Source organism: Ptiloglossa arizonensis, chromosome 12, assembly GCF_051014685.1.
Source record: "Ptiloglossa arizonensis isolate GNS036 chromosome 12, iyPtiAriz1_principal, whole genome shotgun sequence".
In the NCBI taxonomy this organism is placed as follows: domain Eukaryota; kingdom Metazoa; phylum Arthropoda; class Insecta; order Hymenoptera; family Colletidae; genus Ptiloglossa; species Ptiloglossa arizonensis.
In genome coordinates, this window is record NC_135059.1 from 12,478,549 (window position 1) to 12,505,794 (window position 27,246).

Below are 27,246 nucleotides of genomic sequence, written 5' to 3' on the forward strand. Positions count from 1 at the left end.
TTAATTTCATCGATCCGATTAAAGTAGCTTTATAAGGATAAAGTAAAAAATATCGAACTTTTCCTTTTCTGTATTGGTAATCTAAGCCATCCTCGATCGCGAGTCCAACAGTCTCAGAAAATAGTGAATACAACCTTATAACACAATGAAGGAATTACTGGATTTTTACGTATAAGTTGAACAAATCATTTTTAAAGAATTTGCAACTATGTATAATTAAAAATAGTTTAGATAAGATCTTATTTGAATTTATTTTCATCGGTAAAACCTTATCAACTCATTCATAATTCTCTCGTGAAGTATTGATGTGGTGAGAAATATAAAAGCTTTCAATTTGCATTAGTGACTGCCATACCGATATGCGTGTGGCATCGTTTTGAAGTTTAACCACCGAACGCATGTATGTAATACAAAATGCGCTTGCTGTTTGCACTCACTCTTGGTATAAATATGTATATATCTTAATCACCCTTCTCGTCGAACGGTTTACGCGTGACTTAGTCTCAATACAAAATACAAAAGGTTATTCCTAAAATGCTATAGTTTCGATTTTACTTTAGTTATGCGTACAATACCGTATTCGTGATGATGAGTTTTCATTTTATGTCTGTATAAACAAATGAAGTATGGACCATGCATTAGTATGACACATAATAATTCAATCAATCTATTTAATACATTTTATTTGTACATTGATAAAAACACTGATTATATTAAATAATATTACTACAAACATAACGTGGTCTATGACAGACGATTTTCCAACTGAATGATGGTAGTAAATATATCAACAGCTTATTATTAATTCAAGCATATATTTTTATTTTTTTTTAAAAGTATCTCTTGATTCGAAATTTTTATTGGAAGTAAATTTACGCTACAACGCAATACGCTTATTTGGTCTACGCGTACCTACGTTGAGATCTATTAGACTGGAACTCCTATATACATTGATTACAAGCGCGCTGTTATCATCCTCCGCGAACCGCGCATGCGCGATAAACCCGGCCTGCTGGCAACAGTTCTTATTGTCAGTGATTCTCTCGAGTTCTGTGGTAACAATATTGTTAGCGTAGATAAGTAATATCGGTAGTGCGTAGATAAATAAATAAATTATTCAGAATGAAATATATACAAATTTGAATATTTATTTATTACTCCATGTAAATAATTGATTGTATATGGCATGAGGTAAAAAGTATTACAGAGTAACTACTATATTAATTAATATTTTACTTCAATCCTTAAACTAATGGGTGATATTGACCTCTTCCGTGCTCAAATTTGTTAAGCTTCAGAGAAACGTCATGGATACATCTAGTCTTCCTCAACTTATTGCAGCGCCAATAAAAAATCTTTTAGAAGTTCAACGCATCAAAGAGTAAGATATAACAACTAATAGTAATTAACAAGTATTAATCTGTTCTTGCTTAACTTCTTCAACTATCGAAGCAATAGCTGTTTAAATTAACATGTAATATTTTTAGAAATATTGATTCATATTTAATCTTTGCATGGTATTTATATTTGTAGTTACAAATTGTAATTTATATTTCATGTCTGACTTTATTTGTAAAGTGTTTTAAGAAATAAAATTTTCTGTTTTTAATGCAGCATGTTATTCTATATTGTATTACCTTTGTATAGCTGTATGAAACCTTAAAAGTTAATTCCCTTACATAATTTAACAGGCTCAAAATAGTTCTTATACAATAAATTCAAGAATATGCATAATTATCGTATGATTTTATTTTATTATATGAGATTTTGGTGGCATTGATATTGGTATTGATCAGTATTCATTACAAAAGTATCGGTATCGAAAATTGATACCGAATACATGTTATATGTAATTGATACATATCGATAGATTCGTGTAGATATCCAAATGGTTTAATATGAAGTAATACATTACTATCTGGTATTAATATGATATCAGTCTCATCACTATTCTTACTGTCTTAAAGGATACAGTTCATATATAAATGTCTCAAACATTATCATTTTCATTAAATTTATATATATTTCTTGCATATGTATTTTACAATTTCATCCTATTTGCTAGTAGAATTGAAATTTTGCATGTGTTGGGTATTTTAATGAGCATATGGAATGCAATGTTATCATGCTTGTAAGTGAAAAAATGGGTAATCTCGTCAAAATGGAAGATCCAAGTTACATGGACATTGAACAATTGAACTTTACAATATTTTGGAACATGTGGAATGTTATCATCAAATGTAAATTAACAAGTAGGTATTGTATACATTTTCATATAAAAATTCATGTAAAATTTAATCTGAATTTTAATATATATATAATTCAATATTATGTTACTAATGTTTTATTATAAATACATATACACACACAGAGACAATAAATGGAAAGGAAAAGAGCAAAACAAAAAAAACTCAAAACTATAAAGAAATAGAAATGTATAAACAATAAAAAAGAATTATTAGTGAGCCATGAGACTTTTACAATTCATTAACTTGTTGATATTTGATTTTGTATCTCTTACAAATCTTATGTTTTTCAGATCATTCTTAAGAAATCTGGACTTATGCAACTGTTTTTTTTACCTACATAAGTAGCAATCTAATAACACTGATTGCATATTTTATAAACTAGAAAGTTTAATTTTTAAATATAATAATGACTGCTATAAATATAATAATTCTTGCTGCCAAAGACACTAAACGATTAACATTTACAATTAATTTAGTAAAAGAATTGTGTGGTAAATATTTAGAAAAGGGAGAGTCTCACCAATTTCGATGATTTTTAAATATTTTATTTTTTCCTATGCATATAACCGTTATTCTGGCTTAGTTTTCGAGATTTTCGTACAAAACCATTGTTACTACGCAACGGACGTCACCTATAACTGCGTGTCCGTGGCAGTGATGCGTAAGCATTGAATCGTCTATTTTTTTACAGTTTCTATAAACACATTGAGATGTCCGGTAATGGATGCGTATAAGTAGTGTAAGAATTCGATTTAGATAGTCACCCGCCCATAGCGGTCGAAATAAAAAAAAACTAATTCAACCTTATTCAAACCTAGCTAATAAGATCCATTAAATTAATTGCTACATAAAATAGTTAGGTTTGACTAAAATTCGGGTCAGTTCTATACTAGCTAGTTACCCAAATCGAATTTTTATTATATCCGTTATACGCGTCCATTGCTAGCTTTTATAAACACATGCCTCGATGTATTTATAAAAACTGTAGATAATTGGACATCCAACACTTATGATACGCTGCCATAAACATGTAATTATAGGTAGCATACATTGAATAGTAGTAAATTGTTTTTAATGAAAATCCTGGAAACTAAGGCCAAGTGACGTTTATATGTATAAGAAAAAGTTGTCCAAAATGTTGATTTGTATAACATATTCAAAAATCATCAAAATTGATAAGACTCTTCCATTTCTAAATAATTACCTAAAAATTTAAAATAACATTTCCTCAATGCACACAGTTGAATCTTCGTCATGCATTCATCATCGGCTAGAGGTTATCAATATATATCTTCAAATAATGAAGATGTTCATCTACATTCCAACGATAAATAATATTTTTGATGATTTTTATTTTTACCAACTTCATAATGACTCTTCTATTGTTGCCTAAACTGTTGATATTGCGAGTTTTAACTGCTGAAAATATTATTGCAGCCGTCAGTTGTTTTATCATGAAGGCAATCACAGGCAGTGCATTAGACATCTAAAAAAAATTTTAGTTTCACAAATCTGTAGCTAAACATCATACATCATATTTATTTGTTAGGACAAGTTAAAACAAAATTTGAAAAAACATTTTGGAATACATTTTTGATGATAGCATTTAGAAGAAATAGTACAATGTTTCTCATAATACATTTTTGTTTGAAGGAAGTCAATATTATCTTCCTCATTTCATGACATAAAGTACCATTAATCTTTTGTAGTCATGTGTTGAGTTCTATTCGACATGGAATTTTATAACAATTGCTTCATGTTTTGGTGATTCTAGGTATATTTTTCTATAATATTGTGACTTTGCATATAGAATGCAATACTAACACTTTCTACTTGATATTCTCTGCTATTTGAAGATTAAAAACAGTTGATGTTATCAGATTTTATGAATTTTAAGTGCCATGTAATGTGGTGATAATAGTTCTTTTATAGATAAAGATATAAAGATTTCAAGGTCAACTTAATTTTTTGAATAAAATACTTATTTTTTTGGTGGAATTTATGTTTATGTTAATTTCTTTAATAGAATGCTACATGTACATTACAAAAAATGTTAACGACAGAATAATTTAATATATGAAGTACAATTGAAATCATTACTTTTGGAATATATGCACTCTAATACATTTTTCTCAGAATTTATTACTATTATAAAAAAATAGGCTTTAGAATAAAAAAGATGAAATCAATTTTAAAATGACCTTCATGCCTCTTACAATGAAATGATTATCACCATATAATGGGAACCTTGAAACCATCAAATCTTATAACTTTAATTTTTTCTATCATTTGAAACAGTAGTTATTTTTTAGATAAATAAAGTTAGTGATCTACCTGATGTGTTCACAGAGGAACCTTTTATACTATAAATGTGTTGAATACTAAAATATTAAAATATAAGTAACCTATATGATCCCGATGAAAATGATTAAATGCAAGTAAAACAGCAGATTGAAAGAATAAAAATAATATGTACTGCATAACTTGTATATAATTATTAACAGCATCAAGGAATTTTTTTGTGTTGTCTGAATTAACATGTCTTGTAATTGAGTAACTAAAGGTTTACAAGTTTATTAAATTCTGAAAATATCAACTATTATAAAATACTATGATTCATTGTTAAAAACTGTTTAAGATTATTATTCAAGAAATGACGAAATAATGAATGAACTACAATGAAAGCGACTCTAGTATAAAGTTCTAGGATTAGTTCTAGTTACTTAAATAACTAAGTAGTCATTTCTTTCCATGTAGCAATGTTTCCTCATTTAGTAATAGATTAATCTTATGTATAATTATATATTCATATATTTTTAATAGTTTTAGGCAAAACTATTTAAAATACTTTGTACTATTCACCCTGTATATAGCTATTTAAGCATTAATAGATTATATTGTGCTATATATTGTATATAATTATATATTTACAATGTAATAATACACAAATGTAACTATTAGAAAGAAATGAATTGTGTAAAGATGTTACATTTTTACAGAATAAAATGGATGAATCCTCGAGCATGTACAAATGAAGCATATATACCTACCTCTATAGAACATGTAGCAAATGTGGCTACTCATGGAATTTGGGTTGTGCCGTCTGTCATAGGTGGTTTAGAACTTATCCATCGTTCTACAACATGGACTCAATTAGTATCAGCTTGTGTATATGGTACATCTTTGATTCTCGTTTTTGCAGTATCAACTTTTTTCCATAGTATACATTACTATAATTACAACAGGTACAAGCATTGTTTATTTGTGCGATAAACATAATCACAAAAAATGAAATTTTTACATTAAGTTACATTACAGGCAACTTAAAGATGCACTGCATCGGTGTGATCGCGCTATGATTTACATTTTTATTGCTGCTAGTTATTTTCCTTGGTTAAATATAGATCATTTCCCAGATGATGAATTGTTATGTGTAATGCGTTATGTTGTTTGGATTATGGCAATATTGGGCATACTTTATCAACAAATTTTCCATGAACAATATAAAATGCTAGAAACAATTTTTTATTTAGTTATGGGAATTGGTCCTAGTGTTGCAATTATTAATGTTGTAAGTACATAATTATAAATACTTTTAAAACAGTACCTTGTGTGATTACAGTATAAATCTTAATTTTGACAAGTTTAAAAATTTGTACCTTAATGCTTACAGTATAATTATTACAATATTGCTGAACTAAAAATGGGAGGACTTATTTACATTTTCGGTCTGGTGTTTTTTAAATCTGATGGTCGCATACCATGTGCACATGCAATTTGGCATCTTTTTGTTGCTGCAGCAGCTGGGTGTCATTATTATGCCATATTAAGTCATGTATTTCCTGTAACTGGTTCACCAGATAGTTTCATGCAGCCAGGTACGCCATCTTTACATAAATTATTAAAATCTCATATTGAAGAATTATGAAAATACATGTTTTTCCTATAAATTAAAAATACTAGAAATTATAAGTTTTAAGATGCAATTTTTATTCAAGTATTTTAATCAAGGATTGTATTTAAGTTTTATGTCTAAAATCACATTGAAATTGTGCAATATGTAAATACAATATACTTAGAAAGTAATTATAATAGGTACCTGAAATATAAAGACAATTACATCCATGAATTGTGGATGTTTATAAAAATATGACTAAAGAAGTTAGTAGTAAAAAAAAATTATTACTCAGTTATCATTAATTGAAGTATACATTTTTATGTATTTGTACAAGAAAATGACTATACACTATAAATTAGGTATTATTATAAATTAAGATTAGAACAAAGTAACAGAAATTCTGAATAATGCTTACCTATTATAGCATATAACAGTATATAACATATATGTGTGTATATATGTTATACATTATATACATATACATTATATATATATAATGGGAAATGTTAAATAATTTTTATTTATAGTCTATAGCAATTTGTAAGGATCTATATATTATTCTAAATTATACAATGGTAGATGTAATTATTGGTACAGTACATAATTTGGTACACAAACATTTAAAAATATTGAAAAAATTGTTTATATCATTTCTTTTTTGTATGGATCTTTATTCAAAATATCTTGTCTACAGACAAAAACAAAATTACATCAGCATAGTAGAGAAGATATAACTAATAAAAATATTTTGCAATTACTTTATATTTAAACAAAAGTATTGGTACATTTTGGATAAGTCTATGTTAAATTGTAATGTAATATTTTGTAGTGGTGTTATGTTTCCTCCAGACTATCTGTAATAATAATATCTGACTATCTGAGTTGAATGTATTGAATTTATTCTCATCAGAGAATAATATTTGATTTTAAAAGTTAATAGTTTTATATGGAAATTCTTTCACATGCATTAATCGTTTTTATTTATTGATGTAATTAACAGTTTTTTTAGAACAACACATTATAATATCCAACATTTTCTACGACTTTTCGTATCATTTTTAAGTTAATTTGTTTAATGTAATCTTCTGCAATCATTGCTGAAATCTTTGTGGAATTTATTTACAAATTTCCTTTAATTATGTTAACTATTTTTTATATTTCCCTTTTCAATAATTTAGGTAACCTACTACTCTGTATGTAATTATAGAAATTTAATATAACAGCAAATCTTTATACCTTGTTTATACAAATTCAATATAATTTTTCTTCCTTCTGATATAATTTTTATTCTTTGACTTGATCTTTTTAAAATAGTTTTTAATTTTTGTGTACCAAACAGCGTATTGTGCCAATACTTATGTCTACCATTGTATATATAAACTGTGCAACGTGATAATCAAGTAGCTAACTAGTAAAATTGCCTGATTGTATTGAACTTTTAACAAAATCTATATTATTCTTCTATTTACAAGTATACTGTGCCAAAATTTTTATCTATATACAGATTATACAATCTCTGCACTCTGAAAAAAGAATATTAATTTTGTTATTAGTTTTTTTTATAATGAGATATATAAAGGTTCATACAAAATTATATTTAAAACTTATGTTTGTTAGATATAATAAATGATTGTAATGTATTAATGGTACAAAAATCATTGCAAAAATTACAAAATATTGATGCTTTTTAATTTTGAATATATCTTACAACATTGTAATTGAATATGATTTTTATGTATGTCACGTGTGTATTATTATCAGTGTAAATGAATAAAAACAATTGTAGTTTTAGTATTTTACCTTAACCTTAGGTATAATGTTTTCCTATTTAACGAAAAATGTGAATAATATTTTTTGTGTTGCCACTTCGAATTCGCTCTATAGGATCAGTATACTGGATTTTAATCCAAAACCAAAAAACATGCATTCAAAATGTGTTAGGGCCATTATATTTAATAATAGATTTTTTAGCTAAATTTTATGACTAATCATTAAACCTGTCTTTCTAATTTTTACGGTTGGTCCATTTGTAACCTAACTACCACCTGTCCATAATAGAGATGTTCCGATCCAATTATCCAACAAAAATGTTCTCGTATCGAATTAAGTGAGTATCGATATGAAAGTAAAAGTGGTTATGTTAAGTTATTATAGTTTAGCAGTTAAAGTAAAACAAATAAACGAGCAGTTAAACAAATAAAGGATGCTTCGATTTACGATCACTGTTTATTTTCCGTCTTCTATTTCAGAATGTAAGTGGACAAAAATAAATGATTTAGATTTTCATTTCATAGAACTGATTGCAATTGGAGAAAGTGTTAAGTATAAAGCAAGGTTATTATATTAATTATTCGTTTTGTAATTTAAAAAACAAAGTATGAACAAATAATGTGTATTTTATTTTTTATATGCAAAGACATGTGTTCCTTTCATATCATTGAAGACTGAGTGGTAATTATTGTTCAGATAAAAATTGTTCATAATCTCGTCTTCTACAACATACTCAAAAATCATCAGGATCGTGGTGTACATTTTGCAGTTTTAAAAAAAGTTTTTTTTTGTTAAAGAATTAGCAGAAGCACATTACTTTTTCAAGCTTTGCAATTTATACTTTCTTTTGAGATACAAATAAAGACTTTGTGAAAAAAAACAAAAAAAGATAGATGTATTTAGAACAAAGTTATTAAACTGTATACTTATCAAAATTTAATCTCCATAATTTATACAGGTAATTCCTTATCCTAGTAAAAAACGTAATACTTTTTCATTTAGAATAAAATGTAGATAATAAATATATTCAAAGCTTCTATCTCGTGGTACTTGCTGTGACAATTCTAAACAAAACCTTCCAAAACGTTTTGTGTCTAATAACCTAGGGGTGATACATTTTGAAATATAGTAATTGTGGCACCATATAAAAATGTTCGATTCTTGAATCGATTCTAAATCGAAGTGAATAGAATCGATTCATCAGAAAATCGAATTTTGAAAAAATGATTCAAAAAATCAATTTTTCGATTCTGATTAAACTTTAAAATCTTTAGATTAGATGTTTAGATATTTATATATAAAATATGATAAAAGGAAAAATTAACTAGAATTTAAATGGTATGTTAATTATTGTTTATTAATCATTTATTTAGTGATCATGAATTTAAAAATAATAGTTCTTGTAAGTGGTCCGAAAATATTCGGTTACATTCATTGACCAATATCAATTTTTGAATATTGAAGGAAAAGAACTTTTATGCTTTTATCATAAAATGAAGACAAATGGAGTCAAACAAAATGCACCTAAAATAATGGTTGAATCAGGTTCTCACTTCCGAGATGTTCGACAAATGGATGATCTAACTAAAAAATCGATTTGTGCCAGAATTGGACATCAAAGAATCGATTAAAAAAAATCGCTACATCTCTACATGTAATGTCTTTTCTACATCTCGTTTGCGACGAAGATGCATTTAGTGTTATTCTCTTCAAGCAGTACGAATCAATGACTTTGGGTTACAGACTTTAATCATAGATAGTTAATAACTATCTACTCCGATTTTAACCATTGTAACAGTTTAAAAATTAACATTTGACAGAAAGTGTTATAACCTCAAATTCATTGTCTTAAATTTGATGTGCAAATACAATAATAGACAGAATATAGCATTATGACAGATACAAAGCAAAAAATCATACTAGAATTTAATGCGGAATTAGGTTCCGATTTAAAGGGACTTGAAAAAATATATGAATTTCATCAGTGTTTGAATATACGGAAGAACGAAATTGAAAAATCGGTATAAATTTATGGATTTTTATATTATTTAAATTGAAAATTTGTAATAAATATGTTACCAACTATTTTTATATACATTTGACGTTTCTTTTTTTTTTCATAAATGTAGTTTAAAAATTAAAACAGTCTTTAATTATTTGTTTTTTAATTCTTAGTTATCAATGGCATCATCTGAAGCTCCTTCCGAAGTTAAAATGATTATAGAAAATGTGGAAAGAACAAGTATTGAATTTCAACAATTAGAAAAATGTTCTGAAGAATTCAGGAATAATATACAAGAAATAATGTGTGAAAATGATAAAAATTTAAATATACAAGAAATTATTGACACAATAAGTTACTTGGATAAATCCTTGGCATACTTACATTTTATAAAATACGTTGAAAATATTAGGTAAATTTTTATTTAGAAATATATATATATTATATTTGTTTTAAGGATTACATATTTTTTAGTGATGAAGTTCAAGTATCATTAGCAGCTGGTGATGATGAATCAACTATTTCATTGTATACAAATCTTACAGATATTAGTTGTCAATTGCAATTGTCTACTTGTCATCATCTTGTGAACTATGTAAGAGAAACACTTCACTTTTGGCACAACCTCATAAAGGATAAATTGTCTAAGTACATTCTTACTTTATATACTTTTTAAAATTAATATATTGTAATACACACTATGTAGTATGTATAAGGTAATTCCTATAAAAGTGATAGATGCTATTGTGTCTGAAGTTTGAAGACATTTGATAAAACAGTTTATGGAAGAATAGTTAGGCTGGAGGGAGATATATTGTGAAAACAGGTTTTTTTTATTTTTTGAGCCAATCAATTTTAAAGTAAGTCAATGATATAAGACGAGTCTGTGTTAAAAACATATTCAAATGTACTTCTTTATAAATTCGTTTCTTTACGTTTTTACGTTTTTGTGCAACTTCAAATAACATTACATAATAGATGTTAAACTTGGTTTAGATTATCACTTTATAGAGTAGAAAATGTAACATTTTATTTTAAAAAACGAAGTTAATCATGAATTTAATGCCTTTATTCAAAACACAATTCCTTCACCTTTAAAAAATCTACTTCTAAAATAAATACTTTTGAAATGTACAGTTTTTTCGTGATATTAGAATTATATTATCTTATACATATGCGATTCTTGTGAAATGAAACATTTGTGTGTGTGTAGGGTGTAGTATGAGTGTAAGATGCAATACATAATTGTTACCACAATATTTTAGGCACTTCTGACAATTGGACAATTGTAATATTAAAAGTTTTAAACAAATTTTTTTTTATAAATAGTCAAGGTGACGTTAAATGGCACAACATATTTTTCATTTCATAGTGTTGTAATTGATGTTAAGCCAAGTTTAACAACCTGCTATATTATGATCTTAAAATAACCTTGAATTTATAAATGTAAGGTCAATCAAGGGAAATGTTATCATGGAAAATTATTTTATTTAGATCAAATTACACATTCAATGCAGTGATCTTCAACAGGAAAAATAACCATCTGTTCATTGGTGAGATGTACTTTATTCATTTTGTAATGATGACAATCATTCTTCTTTGTAATTCTATTAGTATAGAAGTGTCTAAATAATCCACTATTGGTAATAACACAAATGGAAGCAGACTTGTACATTATATCATGATGTTACACAAATTATATTGATATTTTCTTACACTTGCAAAATGTTTTATAATATTGTAAAGTCTTTAAGTGCTTATGGAGTATTTGAAAAATAGAAAAGGATTAAGTAAAATATTAGAAATAATTGCAAATGACTAATGGTCTTAGAACATTTCAAAGAAAATCTACATACTTCTATTTGTGCTGTTACTACCAATACTGGATTATCTAAACATTCTATTAAGAAGAATGGTTATCATCTTTATAAAATGAATAAAGCACAGCATGATGGATGGGCATCATCTAAATTTTATGCCATGGTTGGTTGATGCATATGAAAGTAAACTTGGAAAATATTAAACAAGTCTTGATTCAATTCAAACTCACATTATAATTGATACTACACAAGATATCTTTATTTGTGCTACTTATATTCCCTTTTTAATGTCTATATGGCTATTGAATTTGTTATGATTTGCTGTAATAAAAAATATTGTAGTTTTATTTAAAAAGTAAACGTAGATGTTAATTTTTTTAAAAAATATTATAAAAAACATTTTTCCTCATGAAACTCACTGCTTTGAATTGTATAATTTGATCGAAATAAAATAATTTTCCATATATAGAGTTTGTTTTGATTGACTTCATATTTATAAATTCAAAGACATAATATAGCAAGTCCTTTGTAATGTTAGTTACAATACTGTGAAGTCAAAAGTACATTGTGTCATTTAAAGTCATTCTGACTTTTTACCAAAAAATAAATTTATTAAAAATTTTGTAATATTGAAAGCTAATTAATTTTCTTTGTAACATTTTTTTATCCAATTGTCTTTCTTATTGGAAGTGCCTGAAAAAAACATAGTGATAGTTATATGCTACACCTTGTTTGAAAATTATTCATCAGATTAGATATATTAAAATATGAAATCATGTAATACATTTGATAACTTATAACTTTTTTAAACAGTTTAGTAACTCTACTTTTATGATTATGACTGTAATCATTTATTTGTCACTCTTGTATCTGTTCAAAATTAAGAATTTTATAGTGAATAATTTTCAAACAGACATATATATACTGATAGGTGATTATGAATACATAAAATTTTCAGAGAATACAATGACATATTAAAGGCATTAAAATGGCCTTTTTGTGGCAATAATTCTAATTTATTAAATACATATATGCCAGAAACATTGACTAAGTTTAAAATACTTACAGAATATTTATTACATTTACAATTACCGTATCCTTTCACTTACTTAAATATACTTTTTTGTGTTTTGTTAAAGTCATTATTACATACATATATTAGTATTACTTGAAATAATGGTTTATAGTGTTTGGAATAATCTTGCAAAACAATGAATAGCAAAGAAGAAAAAGAAAGAATCGTGGATTTAAATGTTAATTGTGTCTGTTTTGAATTATACTACTTATAAAATTTTACTCGAAAATGAAAATGCAAACTGTTATAATTAGATATCAACAAGGAGTTTACACCCCTCCATAGGAATTTTCAAGTTCTTTTTACCCTTATCTCCTTAAATGATTAAGTCAGAGGATTTGGGTGATGTTTGTTTGTACAACTTTGAAATATTCTTCCTAATAATTTGGAGCTAAATATCTATACATTATCTTTTAGTTACATACATATTGCGAATGTAACAATATTGTTAAGAATTTTACATAAAAGATGTTTTATCCTTAACAAAATATTTATAGAGAAGACTCTATTAAACCAGCGGTAACATCAGTATTATTAACAGACTTTACACCAGTGAGTTTGCCAATTTCATTGATGGTACGGCCACTTAGACAAAGATTTATATATCACTTCACAGGTTCCAAATTAACTAATCGACAAGATAAACCAGAATGGTTTTTCACTCAAATATTAACATGGATCAAAGATCACATTCAATGGGTACAAAAGAATGTTCAACCGGTTGCAAATTCAATTGGTTTTAATCATGTGGATATGAAGGTATTATAAGTTTAACTATATTTTATTATTCGTATACTGCAATATATTATTAAAGATTTATACAAATTATTTTATCTTGATAGGTAGAATTTATGCAGGCTTTGGTACAATTAGCAGTTGAAAAACTTCATTTAGAGTTATCAATAGTACAGTATGATGATGCTTTATTTGCTCATTTGGTGGATGAAGCTTTAGGTTTTGAAAGAGAATTAAGAGAAACATTATCTTATCCTCCAACACAGCCAGCCACTGTTTTTGTTCTTACACAAGCTCATATTTTTGTAAAGTGGATTAATATGGAAAAAAAGTGTAAGAACATAAACTTGTTACATACTTCTTAATAAAGTATTGTATAATTGCCAATAATATTATTATATTAAAATATTAGATGCTACTGAGAAAATGGATGCAATTTTAAGTTCAAATACTGCTTGGGAAAAATTATCAAACTCTGATGTTGATGATCTGAAGGTAACTGAATGTGCAGATGCTTTCTTAACTCTTCTTACAACAATTTCTGACAGATACAAACATTTACCTCAACCAGGTCACAGGTAAATGAATTAGATGTACTAATTGATAGTCAAATTTATAGCAAACCTTTAGTCTACTATTGTCACATAAGAATCATATTGTGTCATTGTTGTGTATGAAAAGTAAGTTATTTTAAAAGATTTTTTATCCTTTTTTATTTAATCTCTTATAAAATACCTCATTGTTATTTTTGTTAAAGATTATCATTATAGTAACGAAATATTAATAAAATAATGTTTGAATCAATATACGTACATAAAGAATGATGTTAATACATTCACTGCGGTGGCTTCTTCTGTGGATGTTATTTTTGCCAGTATGGATCAATCGTATTCTGTTCTAGACTTTTATATCTGGTGGTATCCTCTTAGTACATAATGAAGATTCAATAAAATATGGCTTATACAGAATGAAACCCAATATGAAGCATATATGTACCATACCGCAGTGAACATGTTAACTATGAACTATTTTCAATGTAATACCTAAAAGGAGTGGGTGGTAGGTTTTTTAAGTAACTAATACACACAGTTTGACCCATGATTTTATCAAAAGACATTTTTTCTCTTCTACATTTCTTTCAGTACACAAGTAACAATAAAAGGTTGATTAGAATGGTTATCATTTTCATTCTTTACATCTAAAAAAATTAAATTTTTTAAATATTTTATTTGAAGCAGCAATATCATTATTAAATTAAAACATATAATTTACGAAGGTTACAATTTTTGGAGCTACAGCTAGAACTAATTGATGACTGGAGAATAAGGTTACTTCAATTATTACATGAAACTGATGAAGATCCTTTAACGTCTCTCATGCCATGTATCCTAAATACATTACATTATGTTGCAACTGTCTTGGAAGAATGGGGTGTAACAGTAGTAAGTATTTTTAAAAATAAGTACATTTATACATATTTGGCATTATTAATGCATCCTTTAATTCTTTCATTTGTAGCATTTTTTGCAACTGTATTTTTTTAAAAAACAATTTGAAGCAGTTCAATCTGCTACATTAGAAGGAAGTGATGTGACTGAAAATATAAGTGGAGATATTGAAGGTTCTGTATTTGATGAAGCAGTTGCACTTTTAAGAAGATTAGAAAAAGAGTTAATAAATGAAATTAGTGACTCTGTAGCTTTAGATATAAAGGCAAGGAGTAGACCTTATAGAACAGATAAGTAAGTATATTTAAAATAAAGTTAAAGTTAAACTATTTATATTACACATTCCAATCACTTTTAAATTTTTTGGCAGTTCATATTTTATGATTACACAAGCTTATCTTTATTTTGTTTTAAAGTAGTAAAAATATTCATAATGAAAAATTACAGAATAATTTTTATTGTCAAAGTGGGTACTGCTAGCTTAGTTTAATTATATAATTATATTATCGACAAAATCTTATATCACGGATGATGGACAATATAATTTTATACAAGTACATTTTCTAGCAAAAAAGTAATAAGCTAATTATGTCATTGCTCATAATATGATACCAAATATTATTAGTAGTAATAAATAAATTATCACTTTTTCCCAAAATATAGTTAATTAGAGAAAATGTAATTACACATAAGATGAATAACAATATAAAATCAAAATAAAGTCACTTTTTTTTTCCAGATGGTTTGCAATGCAGTCGATTAAAGAAGTAGTTTCTTTATCAGTTACTCCAAGTGGATATTCTATGTTTCAAGAATTAACGACACAACTCAATCTACTGTACAATGCACTTGCTTTACCACTATATAATCAGGCTTGGAAAAATTTGGCTTTACAATTTGATCAAGTTAGATAAGAAATTACAACTATTTACATACAAAATTATTATTATATGAGCCATTTAATGTAACAAATGTATCTTTTATTACAGTTTCTTTTAGAAGAAGTTGTTCTAGTGAATCATTTTAATACAGGTGGAGCTGAGCAACTAGAGTATGATATTTTTAGAAATTTGTTTCCATTATTTGGCTTGTACATCAGTAAACCAGAATCATATTTTCCACTGTGAGTCACAAATGATAATATGTATGTAACTATTGTGTTGTATTTTAAATGTTTCATTTTTTATCATTTAAATTAATTTCAGAATTAAAGAAGCATGTATTTTATTAAATATTTTGTTGGGTTCAGCAATGTTACTACTTGAAGCTTTAAACAATAATGATGAGGTTGCAAGAAAAGAAATATTAGCGGATATTGGTATTCACAAAATGTCTCCTGAACTTGCTTTGAAAGTACTTAGAACAAGAACAGATATTACCTATGTATAAGGTACTGTGTTCCTGTTACTAACTTAAAAAATTAAATGTATTTTTTCAAAATAACAAAGGAATGAAATTGTAAATGAATTGTAGAACTCTTTACTTTAATTTATTTACATATTTGGAAAAATTATTTATATATAATATTTAGCATATTAATGTAATACCGCCATTATCTGCACCTAATAATAATAATCGATTAAGAGGAAGAACCGCCATTGTAGTCAGGAGTCCTTTAAAAGTATCAGATTTCAATTTTGATGATGAAAATGAAGCTGTTGTTTCTATGGATGTATAAACTCCCACGCGATTTGCTGTTGTTCCTATTATGAGTTCTTGTTCATAAGTGGACATGCAATGAACTGGTTCTGTGGATCCTCTAAAAAATGTAAATCAATTAAAATAAATTTTGTAAGTAATTCTTAATTTAAGAAATTTAACATGTCTCTGTATTTATTTTATAATATACAGTATGTAAATTGTATGGGCTATACATTTTTTGAGTCACTGTAGTACAAGGGTATATCATATTGTAAATGCAAAAATTCCATAAATTGAGTAAATTTTAAGTTAGTAAATTGTTTAGCATATAGTACCAGATATTAATGAGAATAAAACCATATAAGTAACAGCAAAAATGATAAAAAATTGTGATATTAACCTGGAATTACATTTTCGAAGCGTACAATTTATTGAGGCCCAAAAATGTGAAAGTGTCGAAAAATACCATACTTGTCCAAATGATTAAATAGTAAGCTGTATATTTTTATTCTCTTATAATTGCAGAATTGTATTTTATTTTATTACTTTATGATTGATTGTTATCGAAAATCTGTTATGTGATCTGTAGAATGCAATTTTAATAGATGCTTATAGTCTACATTAATAAAGGATCTAAACTTATCAGAGTCTGAAGCTAATTACTTTGGGAGGCACTTTTTTTTCTAAAATTTTAACTCCATTTAAAACTTTAAGGACAGTGATTTTTTTACAAGAACAAAATTATAAAAATTATTAGCATCAACAATAATTTTAATACAAGAAAAATGATACTTTCAATTACAAGTAACTCTAAAATTGTATGGGCTCTCATAATATATACTCTAAAGGGTATTTACGAAATTGTAGAACCTTTTTTCAGAATCAATTTCTCATGCCAAAGTAAAACAAAACATTTATTATCATTTTGTAATCTGAAGTTTCTTTATTGAGATATAAGCAGTTAAAGTTTGTAGAGATAATTATCAATTTGCACTATTAAAATCTCTAAAAATTAGTCAGCTGAATGTATAGTTATAGATACATGTATAAACATGTGTCATTGCACGTTATACATTATCATATACTACTGATACTACTGCCTTAAATGTCACTTCATGGACTTTAATGAATTTTTGCACTGGTTTTAATCATTTGTAACATAATAACATGAAATATTCAATCTTCAATTATAGTAGAAAAATAAAATTTCATATTAAAAAATCCAGGGACTTACACTAAAACAAACATAAAGGTAGGAATGAATAAAGTGCCCCTATATATGCAAAAAGTGTATGAGAAATTTAAATTACTCTTTGAAGTTATTGTTCACTGTATAATACTTTTTTGTTCTTACTCTATTATTAATTTGTTTATAAGTGACCAAAACTACATGCCTTGTTTTACTGACTGAGGTATTTCAACTTTTTTCTATAACTGTTAAGTATTCCATATTTAACTCACAATAAAGTAATAATTGTATAAATGTGACTAACAATATAATATCTTCCAGACTATTTTGGTCTATAGTTCTTTGATTAAATACAAACTATTAGTAAGTGTATTAAAAAATGTTTTGGACAAAAGTTATGTATATTTTTACCTAGAATAGGGTTTCAAAATAAAAAATATAAGTTTAGAATAAAAAAAAAGTTGACTTCAAAATGACCTTGAAAACGTTATTTGAATGCCTTCTTAAAATTATGAAAGATATGTCCTCCTTTTTTTTTTCTAATTAGTGGTGTATGAGATATTTCGTTGTGTGCACTGAAATGGGACACTAGGCAAAAGGGGCAGTGTGCTCAACTGACCAAGTTAAAACAGTCTACACCTGAAGTCGTATGTGTAAACTTTAAATGTGTACATCTCGATAACGAAGTTTCAGATTACAAATTAATAAAGAAGTTTTTAATTTATATTAGCATGTACTTGAAAATGGTGCCACACTTTTGTAAATTTCCTATATATAGCTTAACGATAAAAATTGATAGAATTTCTCACTTCATATGGAATTTAAGTTTCCCATCCAAGGCACTCCACACAGTGATAGTCTCATCTAGTGAAGAACTGACTATAGTTGTTTCATTTATTGCCTCTAATTGTAATATCTGAAAAAATGACAATGAAAATTTTTAAAATTAAATTTAACAGTGGATTTTTAAATATAATATGTACCTCACATTCATGTCCCTTCCACGATGCAATAATAAGACCTGTACGAGTATCTAAAATTGTTAAAAACCCTGATGTTTGACCTAGTGCTACCCAGTAACCGCTAGGTGCTACTGCAATACATCTAATTAAACCTGTTGGATTAACAGATACCTAGAAAGAGAGTTATCTTTCTAACTGAAATATTTAGGAACACTATATTTCATATAATTTATTAATACATACCTTCATTTCATTCACATATTGAAACGTTCTACAATCAATAACTCTAAGAGTAATATCTGTTGTTCCCACAAGTAAAGTTGTACATGGAGAAGGACTTGCTGTTAATGTATTTACAGGGACAGGACGAGAGCTTTCTGGACATCCAAGAAGGGAACCCATGAATGGATCCCAACAATGAATTGTACCATCACAAGTAACTACATATCTTAAAGATTCTAGAAATGTAAGAGCAAGAATAGATTTTTTATGTCCAGTGTATGTATATTGACAAGATGAAACAGTATTTCCATCACCCTATTAATAGAATATATTGTTTAAGGATTAATAATTTAATTTCGTTTTCTATGTATTTTTAATATATTTTAGTATATAATATATATATATATATATACTGTACATATATTACCTGACTTCTTAAACTCCATAATTTCACAGTCTTATCTCTTCCCCCACTTATAAAACTATTCTCATTATTTAATACATATAAACATCTAATACTGTTAGTATGACCACTAAATGTTTGGAGCTTTATTTGCTTTATATTAAATGCTGTATCTTTATCCGATCTTCCAATCTCATGTTCCCAATATGCTAACCAATTCCCTCGCAGTTGTCTCCCAGTATATGAAGAACAGATTGTACGATTAGACATGACATTTTCTGATGCTACAGAATCTCCAATATCATTTTTTTGAAGTGCAAATCTATTTCCTACCACTGATATATTTCCAAAGTTAGAAACCTCTTTTTGGACTATTCCTGTGCTTTCTGTTACATTATAGTTACTGTTGTATGGAGTATTATACTTGCTATCATCTTTATAAAAAGTAAAAGAAAATATGAAATATAACACATGGATCTCAAATCAAATAATTATCTTTGTACATAAATTTAATAAAAAGAGAAATACAACATACCAATATTTGATGAAGTCATTTTTGTTTCTTGTTCATATTTATAACATAAATGATATATATGTTCATAATTTTTAAGTATTTGTTCCATTACTTCACTATCAATACATTTATAGAAAAGCATATATGATTTATGAGCAAATTCTGCTGTAAATACAGCTTTTAATTCTTCAAGTGCCTGAAAATACATTGAACATTCACTTCTAAACATTATCAACATAATGCAGCAGGTAATAATTTGAAGTTAATTGATATCTATTTCTGTTTACTTTATTCTTTTGAGGATCTGATATATCCATATTTTCTACAATTGGTGGAGAATAAGAATCCGCAACATCTGTATTAAAATTTGGTTGAAGTCCCTGAGTATCCTTATTATCTTCATTTGGACACTTTATCCTGTATGAACATGTTATTATGTCAATTGTCAGATGTGTTTTATATTTTTGTAACAAAAATAGTGATTTTATAAAATTACCTTTCAAAATGATCACTTATTGTTTTTGGATTAATTTCATTTTTAAAACTTCCAACGATATTTTGATTAAATGATTTATCAAATGCCAAGAAAAATCGTTGAATAGGTACTGCTAAGTGATTTTTTATAATGACACTTCCTAATCGTAAACTAAACATAAACATAGTGTCTAAACATTTTTCTGCCAGTACAGTACGTGCGATAATGCCGTTAGGGAAAGTAAATCTCGTAGACGATAATATTCGAACTGTAGGATAAAGTATTGCTTTTACAATCGGTTCCTATAATTGAAAAACGATTTTTTACTAAATGTATTTTTTCTAGTGTTAAGCAACTTCGTATTAAATAATCTTACATGAAGTACATCCATTAATGTCGCATCGTTGAGGTATGTCGTAATGTGATTTAAAAGAGTTAAACATGAAATAAGTCCTCCTTCCAAATTTTGTGTTACTTTTCTTTTACAAAGAGCTAATAGTTCCACCATATGTGCAAAATATTGTAATATTATAATTTGTTCTCCATATAGACCTGTAAAAATGTTCAATTTCTATTCATGTTTAGAAATTTATTAAACAGATAAATAAATTAAATAAATAAATAAATTAACCTGCAATGGCTGCAAGGCAGTCCAAAACTTTCACAGCATTACGATCGCCAACTAAAACTTTTTTATTCCATGTGATACCTTGCATCGATGATAAAGTATCATCGATTATTGTTAAATTTTCCTTTCCAGTGTAACACAATGCAAGCATTCTTAATAAATTTCGCGATAAATATCGAGCGGTTAGCACAGGACCAAGTCGATGAGATAACCAAGTAACAGATCCTGTGCTCATCTCTGAAGTTGTACATTCATTTGATGTAGATTTTTGATAACTATGATCTATCTGAACATCTTCATGTATCGCAGTATCAGATTTAGTATCATCTGTTTGTAGTATAAAATTTTGTTCTTCAGAATTACAAATTTCTTCAAAAACGTTTCCAGAATCGGTAATTCCGCCATAAGTATCATTATATAAAAATTCTTCGTTAGAAGTTTTACTTCCTACATTACAACCAATATTACTAAATTCTATTATTAATTTATTTGGAGAATTGGATGTTTTTGGTATAGGAATTGTCGGCGATTTAATTGATCTGAGCGGTGAAACTTTACTTCCTTCTTCATTTAAATCATCATTCAGATTCAAATTTAGATCTATATGTAAATCGATATCGTATAGAGCACCAGAATTTAAAGAAATCCAAGAATTGTCTTCCGCTTCCATTGTGAATACTTCTAAAACAGGAGAAATTTTTAGGAGTAGTTTCATAATTTGTTGACTATACATTATATTTGATATAAATAATTGATATTAATCACCTTCAACATCATTATCAGTTAAATTCACGTGTGTATAATCACTAGTTATAGGTCCGGGTGACAAAGAAATATGTTCAGAATCTGCCGAAGAATCTTCATCTAAAGGTGACAAAATTCCTTCTCCTTCATTGCAAATTTCATTTAAATCACAGCTTCTGTAAAAAAAAATGTCATTTTAGAAAATGTTTCTTAAACATAGAGAAATGAGTCCTTGTGTTACACGGATTTGTAGATAAACAATTGTGTCTGCACCTATGTCTTGATACAATTTTATATATGTGTATATATTTATATGTATATTAAATAAAACTTTATTTTCTTTTTGTAAATATTTCTTATAATACTTCCTTACTTAAGGTTACCAGTCTTATGGGTGTAAGTTGAACATCCTTGTACATAATCTCTATATCCCCCAACTGCTTCTACAAGAGGTGCAATAAAATTTTCCAAAAATCGTCGTAGACCCAATCTTACTATAAGTTTTAGCAAAAAATTTCTGTGATATAAACGAGTAGTTCTAAATTTTGCAACTAATCCTGAAGAGAGTGCATCGGCATGTAATGCACTATCCATAAAAGAACCATTTTCATATAACTTCATAATAGATGAAAGGAATGTCTCAGCAGTATCTTTAGGACCCAATGCTCTAAAAAAATGATGATTCAATAAGATGTAGAAAACTAAGAAACCGCTATACTCAAAGAATATTAAAAACTTAATTGATTTAATGAGTTAAAGAACGATACAAGTTCAAAATTAGCCACCTTTACATAATCTTGATATTATATGTCAAATTCATAAAACTATAGGTTATGATCAAGAAAAGTGGAAAAGAAGTATCCTGTAACTGTGTTTTGGTTAGTCCTATGAGTTTAACAAGTATAAAAAGCTGCTTCTTCAAATATTTCAAACTGTAGTTTTTGAACTTGTACTGTTTTCAACTAATCAATTCAAGTATCAATTATTAAAATAATCATTTAAATAACAATTAATTCAAAATTACATTTTAATAATATGAAATGTCTTTATACGTGTAAGAAAGTTTGTATAATATATCAATTTTAACTTACTTAGCAATAGGGTCAAACAAATACCATGCAGCTAAAACAGCACTGTAACGTTCTTCCATTATTTGTTGTATATGTGGTACTATCAATTCTAAGCTGGCTTCTTTTGCAACTTCTGTGTGGGACAATAGATGTTCTAATTCCCTAGCAATTGCTTTAACTTTACATTCACTTATTTTACAAAGGAATTTCATTTTTGTTTTATGTATAAAATCCACATCGTCTTCAGACTTCATTATAAAATTTAATTCACGTGTTAAACTATTATATTCTTGTAACATTTCCACAATATTGAATAAATACTTGTAGTACTTAGAAAATGGAAATAAACTTCCAGAAAGCATTGGTTGCAGAAACTGATGTGCAGATGGTGGTGGTAAACCCATATGTGTAATAGTTGGATAACGAAAAGGTGTATCGGTTATCTAAAAAATTATATTTAATCAATTACAATTATTTTGTTTCACTTATTATAATTCTTATTCAAAATAATACTTACTTCTATATTATCAATGTTGTAACTTTTTGGTATAATATCAATTTGCAATAATAAAGCAACTGCATTTCTTACACACTTAGGTAAACTATCAGCTGACATTTTCAAAATGTTTAAGCAGGTAATAAGTCTTCTTGTAAATGATACTTTTTCAACATTCCATGTTGCGCGAAATTTGCTGGACAAAAATATTTCCACGATTAGACAACCAAGTATTTGTTGCTCTTTAATACGTCCACTAGCCACAATTTGTTTGTAATTTGTAGATGATTCGTGTAATTCAATTTCTGGTTTATAAACTTGAGAGCTCACTTTGTTTGTAAACATATGCATTGTTTCCACTTGCATAATAGCTGCAACAGGATTATAATCTTTTGGAAGAATTATTGTCTGATTTATGGATTTGTCTTGCTTGATAGTATCTTCGGTGGAAAGTAAAGAACCTCGAGAACGACTTAATAATCGACTTAAGACTAAAGGTGATGATCTAGATGTATTTAAAACTGAAACCGGTAGTTCTTCCTCTTCAAACCCAGAACTATGACCTTCGTCATCACTAGCTCTATTCCCAGATTGATCGTTTTCTATTGTAAACATTATGTAATAAGTAAGAAGTTAAAAATAAATCCTAATAAATAATTCAAAATTTTATAAACATACTATATTTACTAATTACGAAAGACGAACGTAATCGAGGTGGAATCTTACACCAATAAGGTGAAGGAATAATTTTTTGTGGATGTGGTTGTGTGAAAAGTTGAACAACACCAGAATTGGTTAAACTGGTATGATTATCAACAAGATGCAAGCAAACATTTTTTGATTTTACTGCTGCTGACCCAGATAATCTATAAAATAAGAAAAAAAAAATAATAATAATAGTAATAGTAATTATATTCATATTGTTTACCAGTGGTTTAAAACAAATAATATATACTTGTAACCGAAAGTTAAATCTATCCACTGATGTAATCTTTCAGACACATAAAAGCTTTCTAAAGCTTCTCTATGTTTTTCAATAAAATCTTCTGGAGACGTTGCCCATGCAGGAATTTCTAAATCTGGTAAATCTTCATGAATGGACTATAAATATGAAGTTTTAATTTTATTTTTTATATGTTATACATATTTGTTTTAATTTATTGTTTTATCTTGCCTTGAAAACACTAGGGTCAGTAAAAAATTGTGGTACACACTCGTCTGGACTCCAGTCATGTAATCTCTGTATAGAAGCAGGGTATTCTCCTGGAACCCATTGAGGTCGTACATGTTTGCAAAGAACAGATTTATTATAACGACGCGAGAGGTAAACATAATATGTAATTTCTGACAATACATCCGACACATGGTGTCCCACCTAAAAATATTGATATATTAGTTTCAATTATGCAGTTATTGTATTCTTAAAGATTTTATTTATGAATGTTTTTAAGTACACACTTCCGTAGATTGTGAATCAAATGTCAAATCTAATTGTCTATCACCCTTATTTAACCGAAATTTGGATTTTGTTAAATCTCTCCAATTACCACCACATCTTGATGTAAAATCTGTGACCCAAGGCATAACATGGTGGCAGCTTGGATCTCCATACCTTCTACCAGCCATATTATTTAATGCAGTTAAATAATCAAAATTAGTAATACAGTTATAGACCCACATTTCACACAATTTCTCAATACTTTCATTCTTTCCAAATTCGTGATTTTCATGTGACATAATACCTGATGAAGTTATGTCAATATTTTTCTTATATCCATTGAAATTTTTCCCTTTAGTTTCCTGACTATTAGTAACTTTATGAAGTTCATTTTCAGGTTTTATGTACAAATTATCATTTAATTTTGGTAGAACCTATTAATAAAATCTTGGAAAATTGTTACAATTTCAACAAAAAACTGAATTGTAAAACTTATTATAAAAAAAATATGGAAATATGAACCTGAATAGTAAAGTTATCCATGAGTAATATATCACTAAGAGTAACTTCACCCAATACAAGGCCACGATCATGTAAGTCTCTACACAATTGTAATAGTTGATATATTAGAAACAATGCTTTTCCATGACTCATATTTAAAGCAGCTGGGCTATACATTACACACCTTTAGCAATAATAAAATCTTATAATACAAGTAATGGAATTAATAACTACAATTTAATACAAGTATATTGTATATACTTACTCACGAAGAGAATATTCTGCAGTTTGTTCATAGAATGTTACAAAAGCAGATGTAGTTTCAACAGCAAAAAGTATTGGAAGGAGATTACAATGTACTTCAACTGATCCACCAGGTAATACAGATATAACTGATCCATTTTGAATTTGCACCAATGTACAACCATACATTTTTTGTAATACTTCTTGCATAATAGATGTATCACTTACATTAGCAGTTATATTGCATTGGTCTTTGTGTTCTACACAATTCCAAGGATCTGTTATTTATATAATTATTATTATTTACATTTATTATATTTCATCAGATTCATTGGTTATATTATTCACATTCATTAAAAAATACCTACTGTAATATTTTTTATAACAATCCTTCCATAAGTTTCGATAATTAGTCTCCACAACGTAATGTAGTAATTGTGAAAATGTTAAATCTGCTTGAGTATTTCCATTTGTAATATGCCTTCCTCTTGGAAGTGGAACTGCATATTTATGCTGTTTCTCATAAATCTAATAGTCATATTTTACATTTATTTACATCATAATTTAAAAATATGGAAAAATACTAATAAAAAGTTTATTATAATTAGAATATTAGAAAATAGAAAATTAGATAGACAATTTCAATCTTTACTTTTTTCCTTTTACCTTAAAGTATATTGAATTATAGATTGTTGAACTTGTCTTAAAATTCACCATTATTTAATTACAAAAACAAAGGTGATTTTAGTATCTGCTTAATATTTCTTGCTAAATGGAAATATTTTTATCAGACCCTACATTTTGTATAATTATATAACGTTTATAAAAAGCATTTTTTTATAATTTCAAATATTGAAAAAATGTTCGAGTTAGTAAAGTTAGATAGAACACCCTGTATAATATTATATATAACCATAACTATATCTAATAAGCAATATATGTTTTTTTTTCATTCTAAATCAACATACTTTTACATATACTTTTATCCAGTTTGGACCTAATTCTTCAAGCAAGGGTTGTGCTGCAATTTCATCCTCAGTTAATCGTTCATGATTAATAAATGAAATTGGACCTGTGGTAAGTAAACTAGTCAACCAGGTTTTATGAACAGTTAAACAAGTCCTACCATCCATTACTTTTATGTATTTTGCTGGCACAAGCAACTCTTTTTTTATTATATCCATTTTCTACCGTTTTGTTTTATATCTGTAAAGTAATAACCTTGTATACACATCTGCTTAGAAAATATTCTAGTACATTTGTTTAATTTATCATTGTTGTACCATTTAGTGTAAGATATAATTACACTATGTAACACCATATATTTTTTGCATTTGTTTATAATTATCTTGATTGTTCAACTTCAAACGTAGGTGACATGTATCAAATGAACAGCTGATACTAATGGACTGCAAATCAGATAGGAGCAAAAGTTCTACACTCTGATAGGTTGCATTCTAAATACTTGACATAAAACAACCTAACCTCACTTTATTTCGCTTGAATTAAGCAACTTATAATCTATTTACTATTCAAACACAGAAAATTTACCGAATTCAAGTTTAAGTTCATTAATTAATAGTTTTGGAATTCAAAACAATTAGCATGTAAGTGACACTAATTACTAACATGAAAACTTAAAAATAATTCTGATTATTTAGATCTTGCAAATGTACGATTTATATGATTTGTACAATTTTCTGTTTTAAATTTTACATATACT

General features: G+C 27.1%; 3 protein-coding genes and 1 long non-coding RNA gene across 14 annotated transcripts; 2 read left to right on the plus strand and 2 right to left on the minus strand.

Annotated features, from left to right (window-relative positions):
• Window positions 1-680: 680 nt before the first annotated feature.
• On the minus strand, window positions 681-9,025 carry LOC143153003 (uncharacterized). Of its 5 annotated transcripts, none has more exons than XR_012993697.1 (5): window positions 6,563-6,675; window positions 5,971-6,136; window positions 5,566-5,760; window positions 5,300-5,479; window positions 681-3,735 (listed from the first exon to the last, which is right to left on the minus strand). It is a non-coding gene; the product is annotated as an uncharacterized LOC143153003 (long non-coding RNA). The 5 variants fall into 5 exon arrangements; XR_012993695.1 differs by having other exon boundaries at window positions 5,971-6,192; window positions 6,563-6,658; XR_012993696.1 differs by lacking the exon at window positions 6,563-6,675 and adding an exon at window positions 8,193-9,025 and having other exon boundaries at window positions 682-3,735.
• LOC143153001 (monocyte to macrophage differentiation factor 2) lies at window positions 980-6,471 on the plus strand. 4 transcript variants are annotated; one of them, XM_076323704.1, is made up of 5 exons: window positions 982-1,191; window positions 1,293-1,381; window positions 5,249-5,494; window positions 5,568-5,820; window positions 5,923-6,470. In XM_076323704.1, exons 2-5 carry the CDS (start codon window positions 1,308-1,310, stop codon window positions 6,175-6,177), a joined length of 828 nt encoding a protein of 275 aa, XP_076179819.1. In that variant the 5' UTR covers window positions 982-1,191; window positions 1,293-1,307; the 3' UTR covers window positions 6,178-6,470. The 4 variants fall into 4 exon arrangements, with proteins under 4 accessions (XP_076179820.1, XP_076179819.1, XP_076179821.1 ...); XM_076323705.1 differs by having other exon boundaries at window positions 980-1,381; window positions 5,923-6,471; XM_076323706.1 differs by lacking the exons at window positions 982-1,191; window positions 1,293-1,381 and adding an exon at window positions 2,023-2,252 and having other exon boundaries at window positions 5,923-6,471.
• On the plus strand, window positions 7,188-19,365 carry Rint1 (RAD50 interactor 1). 3 transcript variants are annotated; one of them, XR_012993693.1, is made up of 13 exons: window positions 7,188-8,481; window positions 10,093-10,331; window positions 10,394-10,567; window positions 12,698-12,832; window positions 13,312-13,573; window positions 13,657-13,882; window positions 13,962-14,127; window positions 14,826-14,991; window positions 15,068-15,291; window positions 15,737-15,902; window positions 15,987-16,120; window positions 16,203-16,788; window positions 19,149-19,365. XR_012993693.1 is itself a non-coding variant. In XM_076323703.1 (13 exons), exons 1-12 carry the CDS (start codon window positions 9,810-9,812, stop codon window positions 16,384-16,386), a joined length of 2,205 nt encoding a protein of 734 aa, XP_076179818.1. In that variant the 5' UTR covers window positions 9,411-9,809; the 3' UTR covers window position 16,387; window positions 19,149-19,365. The 3 variants fall into 3 exon arrangements, 1 of the variants encoding a protein (XP_076179818.1); XR_012993692.1 differs by lacking the exon at window positions 7,188-8,481 and adding an exon at window positions 9,411-9,938; XM_076323703.1 differs by lacking the exon at window positions 7,188-8,481 and adding an exon at window positions 9,411-9,938 and having other exon boundaries at window positions 16,203-16,387.
• Wdr81 (WD repeat domain 81) lies at window positions 16,471-26,949 on the minus strand. 2 transcript variants are annotated; one of them, XM_076323701.1, is made up of 23 exons: window positions 26,807-26,949; window positions 26,492-26,729; window positions 25,892-26,051; window positions 25,546-25,801; window positions 25,302-25,464; window positions 24,800-25,213; window positions 24,516-24,716; window positions 24,297-24,442; window positions 24,020-24,207; window positions 23,363-23,943; window positions 22,867-23,288; window positions 22,149-22,442; window positions 21,797-21,951; window positions 21,035-21,712; window positions 20,780-20,955; window positions 20,425-20,705; window positions 20,216-20,345; window positions 19,950-20,124; window positions 19,439-19,848; window positions 19,033-19,326; window positions 18,811-18,960; window positions 18,637-18,743; window positions 16,471-16,756 (listed from the first exon to the last, which is right to left on the minus strand). In XM_076323701.1, exons 2-23 carry the CDS (start codon window positions 26,705-26,707, stop codon window positions 16,525-16,527), a joined length of 5,829 nt encoding a protein of 1,942 aa, XP_076179816.1. In that variant the 5' UTR covers window positions 26,708-26,729; window positions 26,807-26,949; the 3' UTR covers window positions 16,471-16,524. The 2 variants fall into 2 exon arrangements, with proteins under 2 accessions (XP_076179816.1, XP_076179817.1); XM_076323702.1 differs by lacking the exons at window positions 16,471-16,756; window positions 18,637-18,743 and having other exon boundaries at window positions 18,816-18,941.
• Between the last annotated feature and the right edge of the window lie 297 nt (window positions 26,950-27,246).